This window comes from Capricornis sumatraensis, chromosome 3, assembly GCF_032405125.1.
Source record: "Capricornis sumatraensis isolate serow.1 chromosome 3, serow.2, whole genome shotgun sequence".
Lineage (NCBI taxonomy): Eukaryota > Metazoa > Chordata > Mammalia > Artiodactyla > Bovidae > Capricornis > Capricornis sumatraensis.
In genome coordinates, this window is record NC_091071.1 from 143,762,995 (window position 1) to 143,778,963 (window position 15,969).

Genomic DNA, 15,969 nt, shown 5'->3' on the forward strand with positions numbered 1-15,969 from the left:
ACACTTTGGGACAAAAAATACCTAGTGATATGGATTATCCTAGTAAGAAGAGCTTTTTCTCCTGTCTTGATAGATAAAATTTAAAAAAAAAAACAAAAACAAATATCATATCAAAGATACTGTGCAGGAATCCTTGACATAATTTTGGAAGAAATGTAAAAGCAATATCCTGAGACTACAATCATTTATCAAGTAGCAGCTGTTGTTAGAATTGATATTGATCCTTGGTAAATTGCAACCAGAGTAACCTTGTTGTATCATCACAAAATTCTCCCACTACATTATTTAGCTATGAGATGCTTCCTTAACTTGTGTCCTTAGGTTTTTCTCTTCTATAATCAATCACATAAGAAAAAAAAAAAAAAAAAAAGTGGTGTATAGATGTAACCCAAAATGTTTTGGGGCATTTTTCAATTAAACATTTTCTAGAAGAAAATATAGCATAATTACATAAAATAAATGATTATTTTGAAAAGCCACCAAATGGAAAGATAGCTTTAAAACTAGAAAGTGTTTATATGTGATTCAGTTCAATCTTCTCATCACTGAAGTAAAGAAACTGAATCTGATTAAATAATATGACCAAGGCTGAAATGTCAAAGAGTTCTAGAATGTGAGATTCCTGACATCCAACTTAGTTTCTTTTACCCAATTACCATTAAGGAAATGAAAAGTGCTAGTTCCATAAGTTGTAAGAAGTTCAATAGCAACCTGAATTGAGGAGCCTCCTTCCCCTAACCCCTCTGTTATTTTAGGAATATGGATCCTAAGTGGGACTATTAGAAGCTGAACTTAATTAATTATAGCTTTGTCTCTTATCATTGGTAAATTATCTAACCTCTCCATATTTTAATTTCCTTAGCTCCATAGTTTAATTACCTACCTCATAGAGCTTTGTGAAATATTTAATTTAAAACACTACTAAGTGTAGTTAGTACTATAGTAATTGGGTTATAGTAAGAACTCAATAAGTTTCAGTTTGATGTTACTATTTTTGTTTCATAAAATAATAAGTCAAAGTTCTGATTTCCTAAATTGTAAAGAAAAATTAAATTGAAACTCTTGTAATTTAAATGACATTACTTTTTCTACATTCTCATCTTGCTTTAATTTCTACTAGCTTATACATCATTAGGAAGCATACATAGCACAGTATCAAAAATCCTACAGGGAAGGCCAGAGATTTCTTATATTTCATTATCTTTCTTCCTTCCTTCTTTTCTTTCTCTCTTTTCTGATGAATTAGTTAAAATCTCACAGATAATTACAATGCATGTGGAAACCTTGCTAAAATATCTTCATCAAAGTTATGAAATCTTAACTGATACAAAATAAAGTTTATAGAATTATATTTTCTGAGCAGTCAATATTCAGTCCATATTCAATGAAGCTGATCAAATTTGTGAAATACCAAACCCCTTTATCTTTCATCATCCTTCATTTTTCCTGCCTATACTTTTCCAGTTTTTCAGCTCATTTATACACCCTTCTTGGAAGAAAAAGGGCAAACAAAGGAGGAAAAATGCAAATCTGTTAATAAAGTTATTTCTTAGCAGATTGGAAAGAAGTGAGAAAACTTTAAATTGTAATGCTAGATCTATATGGATCACCTGATGTACCAATGTGGAGCAGCTACAATTTCTCTACCTTCCCCTGACCTGGATACTTGATGTGTTAATTGATGTGTTTTGAAAGAGATGGGGCACTTAATTTTTAAAACTATTCACCACAAGTGACTGAATGATCCTGCAACAATTGAAATATATCCTTCTCTATAAAAATACACTGAAGTTTTTACATTAAATTGAACTAGTGTCACTAAAACTAAAATATCTTTAGCAGCATTGTCAATTTACTAGTCACTCTTTTTCACTGCTGTTGCATTTAATGTACAACTCATGATACTAAACAAACATAAATCTAGGTAACTCAAAAGAAAGAGACAAAACTTATCCATGTAAACAGAAAAAAAGCTGTGCAGAAAGTCCAAAATCATTTTGAATATTGAATTTAAAATATAAGGCAATATGCATTTAAGTAAGTATATCAAGAGAAAAGAAAGGAATAAGGGAACCTACAACCTCTTGACAGATTGAATATATAAACAGATAATGGCAGGATCATATATGAACCCAGCAGTCTAATTCATACCTACAGCAACATGCCCAGGAAACCATAGCTAGAATAAATAGCCCAGGAAGACAGTCAACTATGAATCAGACTTTTTTAGGAAGTTTGATTGTTATCTTTAGTCACAATCCAGGAAGCTAAGTAAAAACTTCTCTTAACAATTGGCCCTAAGTGACCAGGATTTGATTAATAACTAGCAGCTTCTCTAATTTTTGTCCCCATTTTCAATTTAGAGCCAACCAGATAAAGCCAAATATGCACCCAACTCCACGGGATGCTCTGCTTTTCATTAGCCTTTTTATTGATTCCCCAAGCCAATAGCCTTCAATCAGGGCATACCTGAAGCCTTCCTTTGTCTCCACTATAGTTTCCCCTTTGGAAGAAAAGCTATGACAAACTTTTCTTCCAAGTTTTCCTTGGAAGAAAAGCTATGACAAATCTAGATAGCATATCAAAAAGCAGAGACATTACTTTACAAACAAAGGTCTGTCTAGTCAAAGCTATGGTTTTTCCAGTAGTCATGTATGGATGTGAGAGTTGGACTATAAAGAAAGCTGAGTGTGGAAGAATTGATGCTTTTGAACTGTGGTGTTGGGGAAGACTCTTGAGAGTCCCTTGGACTGCAAGGATATTCAACCAGTCCATCCTAAAAGAAATCAGTCCTGGGTGTTCATTGGAAGGACTGATGCTGAAGCTGAAGCTCCAATACTTTGGCCACCTGATGCAAAGAACTGACTCATTGGAAAAGATCCTGATGTTGGGAAAGATTGAAGAAAGGAGGAGAAGGGGATGACAGAGGTTGAGATGGTTGGATGGCATCAGCAACTCAATGGACATGAGTTTGAATAAACTCTGGGAGCTGGTGATGGACAGGGAAACCTGGGCATGCTTCAGTCCACTGGGTCACAAAGAGTGGGACACGACTGAGCAACTGAACTGAACTGATAAAGGTTTCCCATTCTGTCTTTGTGTGCATGCTAAGTCACTTCAATCATGTCCGACTCTTTGAGACACTATGGGCTGTATGTAGCTTGCCAGGCTCCCCTGTCCATGGGATTCTCCAGGCAAGAATACTGGAGTGGGTTGCCATGTCTTCCTTCAGGGAACTTCTGGACCCAGGGATAGAACCTGCATCTCTTATGTCTCCTGCATTGGGAGGCAGGTTCTTTACCACTAGCTCCACCTGAGAAACCAATATCTCTCCCAAAACACAAATGACAGTGGCAGACTCCCTTGCTACATAGTCAGCTCTGAACAAATAGTTGGTTTTCATTTACTTCAACTCGACTGAGCACCTACTGCAGTCCATCAATGGACAATATGCTTAGATATATTAAAAAGTCAATCTTCACAATATTCTGTGGGAATTTTTTCGTCCCCATTTTATAGATACAGAGAACTTAAATTTGCAGGAGTTTAGATAGCTTCTCATGTTTTCATATTGACCTCATGCTAAAGTAAGTGTTTGGGTATATTTTGATTAAAGTCTTTGAGATAATATTAAGAGAATATTTAACAACAGTAACAAAAATATAAATTAGCTGAATGTTTTCTAGCATTATTTGCCTTTATATCTATCGCCTTGCTGGACAAATATCAACACCGTATTTTTAGCTGATGCATCATTTTAAGATTATAATTTATCAAAATATATATAAAATCTGACATAATGAAAAGCATAATAAAAATAACTTTCAACTTATTTGCTATAAGAACCTGAAATAATCTGAAATAATTTGCTTGTCAAGCAGTGATTGTATCAATGGGTTTTTCATAGATAATGTGTAGAGAATTTTATAAAAGAATGTAATAGTTTATTATATTGACAAGGAAACAGCTAAAAATAAGATTTGTGTGATTCTAAAAGAAGGTAATAAGTATTTGCCTAGCACTTCAGATCTGCTGCAATTTTTTAAACTGCCTAACAATCATGTAAATACTACCGTGCTTATTTTACAATTGAAGAAGCAAAGTTGTCAAGATATTCAGAACTTTAAGCCTCTCAGCTAGTGAGCAGGGAGTCTATATTTAACAACTGGATTACTTTTTGGTTTCAAAGTCCAACGAACATGCTCAAAACAACTTTTGATTAAAATTCACTTTAAAACGTTCCCTTACCATGGAAGGTGGCCATAGAACCTAAAATTGAATTTACTTTTTAACAATAAAATAAGGCTAGCTTTATAGGAAAGAAGGGGGGAAACGGTATTTTCACACATTTGACATTACTACTAAAAAAAACAGAAAAATATAGATGAATAATGAGGCTTTCTAAGGCCTAAAAGTAAAATGATACTTAAAAACAATTCTTTTAACAAAGACATGAAAAAGTAAAAAGAAATATACAGATAACATTGTTTAAATAATAATGTGGAATAAGAAATGGTGAGTAAAGGCCAAATAATTTCTCATGTGGTTTTCACTTTGTTTTAGTAATTCCATTCAGTTAACTCAAACCTTCATTATGAATTCCTTGCATTGAGTGTAAATTGAGATAAACAGAAAGCTGGAATTCAATAATCATTATAAAAAGAAAGATTCAAGCCCTTGGCCTTTAAAACATATCATGTTAATGAAGGAAAACTATTTTCTTGAAATTTCCGTTTTAATAAAAGTAACGAATTTGTTATGTAAAATTATAAATGTCAAAGTTATGATCTGATCATTTCGTTAAGTGTACAGTGGGAAAAAAAGTGCTTCATTTACACACCTTAAAGATGTTGCTCCTTTTTTTAAAGAAATGTTTTATCTATTTGGTGGCATGGAGGGATAGGGGGCAGGAGGAGAAGGGGATGACAGAAGATGAGATGGCTGGATGGCGTCACTGACTCGATGGATTTGAGTCTGGGTGAACTCCGGAAGTTGGTGATGGACAGGGAGGCCTGGCGTGATGCGATTCATGGGGTGGCAAAGAGTCGGACACGGCTGAGCGACTGAACTGAACTGAACTGAACTGAACTGATAAGAGATCTTATGAGGATGGAGGGGAGAAAAGGTATTGGGCAGGTTGGGAGATGGATTTTATAAGAAAATACCCAGGGAGCTTTCCAAACAATATGTAACTCAGAGGTTGAGGTTGATGCCAAGAGAAAGTATATTGAAAAGAACATGTTCCAATCCCTTTGAAGCAATCGTATGAATAGCACAGAGAGACTGTACACATTAGGATCCTGAACTTCTACTGATTGGGTGACACTCATCAAGTCCTTAAATCTGTGACAAGTTTCTTCATATTTAAGACAGAGATAATGATATTAGAACCTCATGGGATTGTTGTAAGGATTAAGAGTAAACATGTATGTGTTGACATACAGTAAGCACGAGGTTTATTACTGCTATCAGTTTGAAATAAAGTAAATGACTTTGTTTTGGAGAATGAGCAGCAAGTTGAAAGTTTTTTATGCTTACTGTGGTGAGGGTTTGGTCACTAAGTTGTGTCCAGTTCTTGCATCCCCATGGACTGTGGCCCTCCAGTCTCGTCTGGCCATGGGATTTCCCAGGCAAGAATACTGGAATGGGTTTATGCTTATGGTCAAGACAAATGGGATGCTGCTCGTTCCACAAGCTATGACAATATTCTTAGAGGGAGGAGGAGATCAAAAGAAAAGAATTGCTTTCTGGAAAAAAAGTAAGCATCATGTGTGTGTCTTTTCAACTGAAGAAACTTATCACAGCTTCTCTATGCTCCATAACGGCCAGTGAACATTTGATCATAACACAATCATGTTGCATTCTGTCTCCATATCTTTATGACTCTTGTCAAAGTTGGTACATCTTGAAAGTAGTAATTATGTAACTTTTTGAATTTCAATCGTCTAGTAATACAGAGGTATTCAATAAATATTGAAGGAGTGATGAACAAATTTCAAAAAATAAATGAACGAATGCATGGACTTACAGTTTTCAGAGAAAAAATGCTATTCACATAGAGTGGACTTAATATTTAACATGAAATGGAAATTCCATTCAGACGCTTCTTTCAAAACAAATCTGCATCTTAGAAATGGTTCAGAAGCCCTACCAAGATGATTGATTTCGTCCAAAGGATTGCACAGTGTTCCGTTTCTACTTCAACCTCATAAAAAATATTTAATGTCTGCTAAATAAAGAGCTGTACTTGTATTGTCTCTTGACCAATAAGTCACGTTATCTTATTAAGAAAAAAGGGGAGAGTCTATCTTGGGAAGAATTTTCATTTATTTATAAACACATACAGATTTATTAGTTTGAATTGGTGATAGATTTTCAAAAATTGAAATTTGTTTTAACTAAATTTAAGACCAAAAAAAAATTTCTCCTTTTGAAATCTTGAAGATATTTTAGAGTGCACATTGTATTGCCCATGCTTGCCTTCCAAAATTAACTATATGTGGCAAGTTTGGCATATCTTTTGTTGAGAAAACTTGCTTTTAATTTAGGAATCACACTGATTTGAGCTATATTATTTATTTGGTAGTTTTAGTGCTTGCAGAGTATTTCCATGATTTTGTTTCTCAGAAATAATATGAGAAGTGGTATGTAAGTACTTCTTACCCTATTTGAGTCAATTCTTGATCTGGAAGTATAGATGGGAGGAGGGATGTTGAAAGCTTGAGGTACCAGGTATTCCTCAGCATCCATCATATCTTCTAAATCTTCTTCATCCAAGAGATTCTGAAAGAACTTGCTGTCGTTTGGACTGGGAAGCTTCATACGATCATCACCCTAAAAAATTGCCCATCAGATACAAACACAAAAATGATTCTTTCCTTCATGTTAAATATGTGAAGTTTGCAGCAAATTTATATAATATCAAAATCATTGCAAATTCATGCACTCATTAAAAAAGATTTAGCACAATTACCTGCCATATAGAAGCCTATAACATATATAGATATGACAGGGAAAGATAAATAAATACAAAAAGAATCTGATAAATGCTCATTTAAGATGAATAAAGCAGAATGCTATGGCTATTTTTAGAGAGGCATAATCCATTTTAGATTTGAGAATAATCGTAGGTTTCATTGCCAAGATGGTGTTTGAACTGTGACTTTAAGAGTAAATAATAAAGTAAGAGCAATGAACTTATCAATCTTTATTATATTTGGTTGGTTGACAGTGCAACGCTATCAGGACACAAAGTATCCATGATTTGTTCTACAGCATAACATTATGAAAGTGATATCATTCAAAATCACAGCAAGCTTGGAAAAGAACATAAATGGAAATGGGAGAAACACCAAAACAATTGTTACTCTCTTACCTCAACTATTTCTTACGTAGGATTTAAAAATTTAAGTTATATGATATTTTTGTAAACATTTTTTAAAATCAGAGTTAATTTGGGAAAAAGTTAGATAGAAATCATTGTCTGCTAAAACGTGACTTTTATCTTCACGTCAGACTATTGATATGAAGATAAACAGTACTCTGTTTTATTGAGAAATTTTAACTCAGTGTTATCCAGACCATTTGTTTCTGGTTTAGGCAAAATATTCACAACAAAATTTACTGCAAATTTAAATGATCAAATCCATTTTTTGTAGTGCTACATATAAAATGTTCTTTTGGTCTATTATTTTATCTATATATATTCATCTAAATCTGAGTTCTTGTGTGGTTATAATAACCTGAGATATTATTTTTTAAATAAAAATATTTTAAAATATTTTTCTAGGAAATGAAATGTCAATATATTTAAACTTCTAATTCACTGCCTTCAAATATGGACACAATGAAAATGAAAATTTATTTTCTTTTTTTTTCCATTGTGTATAACAATGAATATAACTAGTAGAGTACTTCAAGGCTTGTCTGAGGATAAAGGCCTTTTTATGCACATGAATAATCATAATTATCTGACAGATCAATAGCAGAGGCACTTAAGTGCTAAGGGAAAATGCTTAGAAGTGGTTCTGACAAGCAAAAGTCATTTCACATTATGTTCTGCTTAGTTAATCAGTTTGTGAGTGGTGATATCCACAGTTCGAAAGTTCAGATATTATTACTATTTTGTAGTGAGCTTTCCATTCTGATCTTCTCAAAAACCTAAGTCAAAGGTACAAACCTGAATAACTAGATATCTTTGAGGGTCTCGAGCCATCCTTGAAAATTCAGCAGCCAGTTCCTTAAATTTAGGTCTACTGTCAGCATCAATCATCCAACCTAGAAATTCACAAGCAATAAAAGTCACTATATCCATAATTAGGAAGAAGTGGGATGTAAAATTTACAAAAATATAGGTTAAGTTTGAAAAATATTATTTTAAAAAAAATGACCTGAAAAACAAAGAAAACTAATGAAAGAAACAACTCAATAGGTGAGAGTCTCACTATCAGTTTACTGATATTCATAACTACATGTAACAAGGAATAACATAAGCTTTTTATCTTGTTGATATAATTTAAAATTAATTTTTTCATCATAGAAAAAATTCCTAGGTTCCTAGGCTAACCATAGGAACTTAAGAAATCTTGGATCTTTTCTCATTATATGTAAAGAGAATTTTTTAAAAAAACTTTTCTTTGATGTGTATAGAAGGTGAGATTGGAATATAATTTATCAGTTTATATCAGGAGTGACATGGATTAAAAACTTTGATTTCAATGTGATACACTGGCATAAAAGTGAAGAAAAGAATCAAAAGCAACTTTCTTATGCTATTTTTTTTTTTTCCTGGTGGGAAAAACAACTAATACAAAGTGATTGGCAATGTTTGTTGAGCAATAGCTGTTCGTTTATCTGAGTATTAGCCTTTCCAGCATAAAAACACTATCAGCAGTTTTCAAGATATGTATTATTATTTTGCTGGGAGTCTAGATAAAGTTGGTCTTATCTCCCCAGGCTCTATTTAACTGGTGAAATGACAAGAATAAAAGTACCAAGCTTTCCTTGATTTTACTGCCAAATGACCCTTTTCTTAGATATTAAAACTTCTAAAAGCAAGGTAAAAGTCCTTATTTGGCAAAATTGTATTTCTGAGTTTTCATTATTTTATTGGAGCTTCTAAATGAGCTATCTAAATCATCTCACTCTAGTTATGCGATTAAGGTATGTCATGCATGTGTTTGCACACTCTCTTCCATAGATGACTATCAATGTTTGACCTAATAAAGTTATAAAACTTGTTTCTCTGTTTCTGGTAATTCAATCTTTATTCTTGTTACAGGAAGTCTTTAGCTGCCATTAATATTATTTGATTTTTTTCTCTCCCAACTAAGCTCAAATGCTCTATATTTTATATGCAACCAGTAAAAAAATGTTTTTGATACCAAGATGTTGATGAGAAAAATCAGTGTTTCTGGAACTCTATGGGAACAAAAAAGGTTAAATTCTCAGTGAGGTATCAGTTTCTTTCTAACTAAATATTGAGTAAATAGAACTACGCTAGAGAAAAGGGCATGCTGACCCAAACTGAAAAGCACATTTTTTATTTCTTCCCTCACTGTCAGAATGTATCACACATGTCATGAATATAAATCTGAGTAGACCTGGGTCCAAAGTCTCTTATTAATAAGATGCTTATTCACCTTCACCAGTTTGTTTCTTTGCTAACCCTGTGTAAATCAAAAGGGGAAAACCCCAGATTACACAAGAAAGATTGCTGAATGCTAATCTCATTTAAATTAATTCAGAAACTCCAGAGACTTCCCTAATTCTATTTAAATTAAGAGCCTAGGCTTGCAAAACACATTTATAACACATATGTGTCTGAGACACAGAAGGGAGAAAGAAAAATAAGAGAGTTAGGTGTAAACAAATGATTTAATTGAAAAGAAAGTAAATATTCACAATATTCAATATAGATTCATGCCTTTCCATTTCCCACTCTGCCTTGCTAATTTCCTGTTGATTGAGACTGGTAAACTCATTTCCATTTAATTCATCTTTTTAAATGATTAGCTTCAAGCTTCTTTTCCTTTATGTGTAGATGGTTTCTTTAGTCTGCTTTTTTTCCTTTAAAGATTATTAACATTATTGTGATTAATTACATCCCTTTGTGAGAAACAAGTTGATTGTATAGAAGTGATAAGAATCAAAGTGAAATAAATAAGTGTAAGAATCATATAATGTTGACTTCATAGTATGAAAGCATGATACTGCTTCACATTAAAAAAAAATTGCAACAAACACAGGTGTTTATATTCTCCTTTCACAATGATCTTTAACATTTTATGTTTTTCAATACACAGAAAAAATTGTGAAGATTGATTAGCAATCTTACATTTGACCATGACCATGTAAACGTCAATAGTGCAGATGGGAGGCTGAGGCAAACGTTCTCCTTTCTCTAATAAATCAGGAATTTCTCTGGTTGGAATTCCATCATAAGGTTTTCCTCCAAAGGTCATCAGTTCCCATATAGTGACTCCTAAATTAGAGATCAAATTCACACATAAGCACATCAGCAATATACTATGAGCAAACCAGCAACATGTCCGTGGCAAAAGACTGCTTTTCAGAGGGTAATTAGAAATAGTGTAAAGAACGGCTCTTCAGAATCCTATGACCATATGAGGAGCCCAATGTTAAAATCTTTGTGGGTAATTTAGTTTTTTTAGCATTGTCCTGAAAATTTTAATGGGTAGTGGAGACAGTTCAAAGAGGATATCAGAAAACAATCTGTTCCCCATTTCTACTACATTATACTAATGTTTGTTGCCCCAGTTTAAGTTTCATCACATTAGAGCCTGTAAAACAATTTATTTACTATATACATGTGTACTGATACTAAACAAATATGATTAGGTAAAATCTGATATTGATTAATTTTGAGATTAACATTTTTGCTATTAAAAGTCTTAAAGGTCAAGCTAGGGTTCTAGAATGTTTAGGTTACAATAAATAATTGTGCCTTTCTTTTTAACTAATGTGAAGAGAACAAGTGGAATAAAACAGATTCATTTCTTTAGCACATATGAGAGACTGATTGAAGAATGATCCATATGCAAAACAAAATGCATGTGAAGTGATCATCTCCAAATTGAAAGAAATCAGTAATAGTCTATTTCTTAGATAATAACAGTATCTTGAATCACTAGAACATTGCTTTCCTTGATGAAAGCAAATACTCTAAATACTAGCTTGCAAGTAGTTAACTTTGATAAGAATAATGATACTGATACGAACAGTAACATACACAGAGCTCCTCTTTATAATCTAATAATTAGCTAATTTAATAGTTATAGTTTTCTTAAGGATAAAGGTTATTAGTTCAGAAATTGTATCTGCTAATACAATAGTATTAGCAAGTGAATTTTAACTGATGCATATACAAGTATCTTTCAATATAAAATTCATTAATGATGGTTATTTTTTCCTGCTGCCATTTGTAATGAATTATTTATTCAAGCTGAAGTCATTTTTAGCTTATAACAGTTATCACTGACTGATAAAAATGCAAAGCTTAAAATATAAAAAGATATGTAAACTTCAAATTATTCATCATAACAGTATCATTAAAGATTATCTGATTTTTGGTTAATGTTTACATCTTATAGATCTTAAATATAGTATAAACATGTAAATTAGTTATGCAATTTAACTGTTTCAGCCTTATAAAACACTACTTGATTTTGCATACTGAAAATGACTCATAGAACTGATGACTAAAGGTCAGTGTTCATGACGAAGGCTGAAACAAAGTAAGAAGTAGATTACTGTCTATTCATATTGTCATATTTATATAATATTTATTTAATGACAACATTTTATCAACTTATATTTGTAATTATAAAAGAATAGGTACTTTCACATCTCTATCAGGAATTCTATGAGTAAGATACAAGGCAACTACAAATAAAAATAATAGAAAGTACAATAAACAGACACATCAATATAAAAGTTGAAGTAGAAAAATCAAAACCCCCACTTCTACCAATAATATTCCAATTATATCTTTGCAGAGTTGATGACAAGATAGGGTTAAACAGAGATGGCTGCATGTAGAAGAGCAAGAAACCTAAATCAGAAACATCTTTAAAACTTACAATTCTATCATTTGCAGAGAGAAAACATATTCAATGCATATTTATTTTTATAAAAGTAAAGATGCACCCAGTGGCAATGTTCCATGTAGATTCACTGTAAACAAGACTATGAATCTTTCTTAGACTTTTATGACTTTTGCAACCAACTATGATATATAATAAAAATCTTAAAATGCCTTATAGATATGGGTTGATGACCTGGGCTATGTTTCAAAACAGAGTTCACTTTATCTATCTATCCATCCATCTATCTGTCCATTCATCAGATTCTGAGATATTGCAACTCAACATGAAGAATAATAGTATGAATTTAAAACAGGATTTTCTTCAAAAGATACATTTTATTATTAAAAATGTGATTGCCCTGTCAATATTTCCTTTAATGTGTATATGCATTTATTTATTCTAGAAATCATTTAAAATTTGTAGATTGTCACATTTATTTCAGGGAAACATAAATAGGAACAAAAAAGGGAAAGAAAAGAAAAAAATCTATTTGATAAAATCACTGCAGATGGTGACTGCAGCCATGAAATTAAAAGACGCTTGCTCCTGGGAAGAAAATTTATGACAAACCTAGATAGCATATTGAAAAGCAGAGACATTACATTGCCTACAAAGGTCTGTCTAGTCAAGGCTATGGTTTTTTCCTGTGGTCATGTATGGATGTGAGAATTGGACTGTGAAGAAAGCTGAGTGCCGAAGAGTTGATGCTTTTGAACTGTGGTGTTGGAGAAGACTCTTGAGAGTCCCTTGGACTGCAAGGAGATCCAACCAGTCCATTCTAAAGGAGATCAGCCCTGGGTGTTCTTTGGAAGGAATGATGCTAAAGCTGAAACTTCAGTACTTTGGCCACCTCATGCGAAGACTTGACTCATTGGGAAAGACTCTGATGCTGGGAGGGATTGGGGGCAGGAGGAGAAGGGGACAACAGAGGATGAGATGGCTGGATGGCATCACCGACTCGATGGACATGAGTTTGGGTGAACTCTGGGAGATGGTGATGGACAGGGAGGCCTGGCGTGCTGCACTTCATGGGGTCGCAAAGAGTCAGACACTACTGAGCAACTGAATTGAACTGAACTGAAATCTATCTTATATGCAAATCTACTTTATCATGTAATATATATGCTAATCTATACCATATAATATATAAATGCATATGTACATGCTAATGAATCTCATATTATGTATACTTCTATATCATATTTAAGTGTATATGATTTATATGTAATGATATATATCTGTTTTTAATTTAGTCCTTTCAGCTTAATTAAGTTTTGTCAAGGGTTCCCTTGTACTTCCCTAATCTCAAACACACAACACTTCGCTTCTAAGCTAGTAGACTACATGAGGTCTTCATGAAAATTTTAACACCTCATATGGTTTACAGGTGTGGAAAGAAAAACTACCCCATAGAAATATCTTATATTTTAAAGATGCTTTATACTGTTTTTAGATAAAAAATACAGGTTGTTTAATCTTCTTTCAAAAAATAAAACCTAAGCTTAAATTTGAGTAAAATAAATTGCTTCATGATTTCAAGACTCACCAACACATTTTCATTTAAAGAAGCACTGAGCTTTTTACTTGTTAGAAGTGCTAGTTTTATACTGTTTATGTAAACTTAGAAAAGGTATTGATTTATTCTCACTAATACTTAGTATTAGTGTACTTAAGTTTGTAAATAGCCAGACAGGCACTAAGAAGCTCATCTCAAAAACTGTTAGATGCAAATAAATAAATGTTCTAAAATTTAAAATCACTGTTCCCATTCATTTATTAATTTTCTTATATATCTGTTTACTCCAAAAGTAGTTCATAAATTATAATTAAAGGTATAATTATAAATCATCTCTCATCATTCTCTCACATTTAATGCTCTCATCCTACTGCTTTCAATAATTGGTATTTGTTCTAACAATAATCTCCATTTTCTTACTATATAACTAGATTTCAATAAGAAAATGCTTTTTAAAAAACATTTATTAAAATATTTGAAAAACATTTATAAAAAACATTTGAAATTATGTTTTCAAAGATCTGTTGAAAATGAAGGCCATAGGAGTCTATGAAAACATCCCTAATCTAAAACTGCTGCTTTTTGTTTTGTTCATCAAAATGATTAGACAAGTTGCTACCAAAGCAAAGGTTATGATAGACAACTCAACCAAGACATTAATATATTACATTTTAGAGAACCAAGAAACCTAAAATGTTTATTTTTGCTTTCAAAGCCTTATAACACGAAGAAGAATTATTTACCATAGCTCCAAACGTCGCTCTGATGGGTGAATTTCCTATAATGTATACACTCCAGAGCCATCCATTTAATTGGCATCTACAGAAAAAAAAGAAGTGTAAGTCATATAAAAAGTCATTTCTATATTTCCTCAATATGAGTCTCTGGATTTGCCTCTCTTGTATGCGTAGAAAAATAGAAATGTGTTATTTTCAAAACAGGGAGGAAATGAAATCTAATCTTAAAAAGAATTAATTACAAATATTTATTTTTAAAACCTTCATAAACAGTAAAAAGGGAAATAATAAGTATCACTTTCTAAGCTTACTATTCAGTGATCAAGTTACTAGTTAATATTATGATTCACAATATCAATTCTAAAACATCTAATACATATATTTCTAATAATGTGATCATACTGTATTGTTTTCCCCCAAATAAGATTCCCTACATTTTCAGGAACCCTTTCCACCCTCAAATTTCAGGCCACTGATAAAATGAACTCTTTCTATACCTGTTCTCTCCCTCTCCTCTCAGATAATTTGGTCACTAAAACACCTAAAATAATGAATTCCAAAGTTAGCCTTCCTTTGTTCCCCAGCCACAAATGATCTCCCTCGACTTGGGTAGCCAGTATTGAAAATATGTACCATTTTCAAAATAGGAATTATAGAAAAGAATATGAGAGGATCAGTACAAATCCATCATCACTGTAAGAAAAGCGACTCAGCTCACATACCCTGCCGCTGATGGGTCAGCAGAACAAGTTTCAACTACGAAGGGCAGTGTTATAGAACTGGGAATATAATTAGATTCTATGGAATAAAGATAAACACTTCTACCTCACAGTTGAAAGCTTAAAACTAAATAGGCCTTTGAAATCATGAGGTTGGCTGCTCACCAAGGTGACACCAAGGTAACTCAGTGACAGAATCATGGTATTCAGTGAAAGGGAACAGAAGACACATTGAAAGTAATTTCCCTATGGGCAAGGAGTTAGCCGACTTTATGGGCTACAGACACTGTTAAAGAAGTAAGTTTAAATCACAGGTGGCTTGATAAAGACTTAATGGTTACTAGGCATTTAAAGCTCTAATGAATCTTGCTTTAGACAAATCTTACAGCTGTATGTTCTCAAGACAAGTGAAGTCATGTGATTTATAGACTTCTACTTCTGTGCAGTCTTGTAGTGAATTTCAAAGCTGTGGTCTCAAATGGCTGCAATTTGTAGTAAATAGGCAAAATAGGCTAATAAAATCAAGGGAAACCCAGAGAAAGCTACAAAACTGAAGATTTAAAAAATATACATGTTGTGTTTTGCTTTGTGTTTGTGATAAGACTTGAATATATATAGTTTTATTATAAAAATCAATGTTTAGCATTTGGAGGCCTGTCACTGTAAAATAATTATAATATGCATCTGGATGACCCATGATGAGTAAAGGCAAATAATAAACATATTTACCTGACACATTAATTACTTGTCTTTGTTAGCATGCACTTATAGGTTAAGGCTGAATCTGCTTAATTTATTTGGTCTCTTCTGATGTGAGTTTATCCAGGCCAAGCTAGATGAGCCTCCACACGAAGAGGAGGTATCCTCAATAGTTAGCCAAAAATAACAAG

At 32.7% G+C, this 15,969-nt stretch overlaps 1 protein-coding gene across 1 annotated transcript in view; it reads right to left on the reverse strand.

Moving 5' to 3' along the window:
• Window positions 1-15,969, reverse strand: part of ERBB4 (erb-b2 receptor tyrosine kinase 4) — a 777,579-nt gene that overhangs the window by 31,903 nt on the left and 729,707 nt on the right. The window contains exons 22-25 of the mRNA XM_068968480.1: window positions 14,367-14,442; window positions 10,337-10,483; window positions 8,180-8,277; window positions 6,664-6,834 (exon numbers count right to left, since the gene is read on the reverse strand). Coding sequence (XP_068824581.1) covers window positions 6,664-6,834; window positions 8,180-8,277; window positions 10,337-10,483; window positions 14,367-14,442 — 492 coding nt within the window. The remainder of the gene's footprint in view (window positions 1-6,663; window positions 6,835-8,179; window positions 8,278-10,336; window positions 10,484-14,366; window positions 14,443-15,969) is intronic.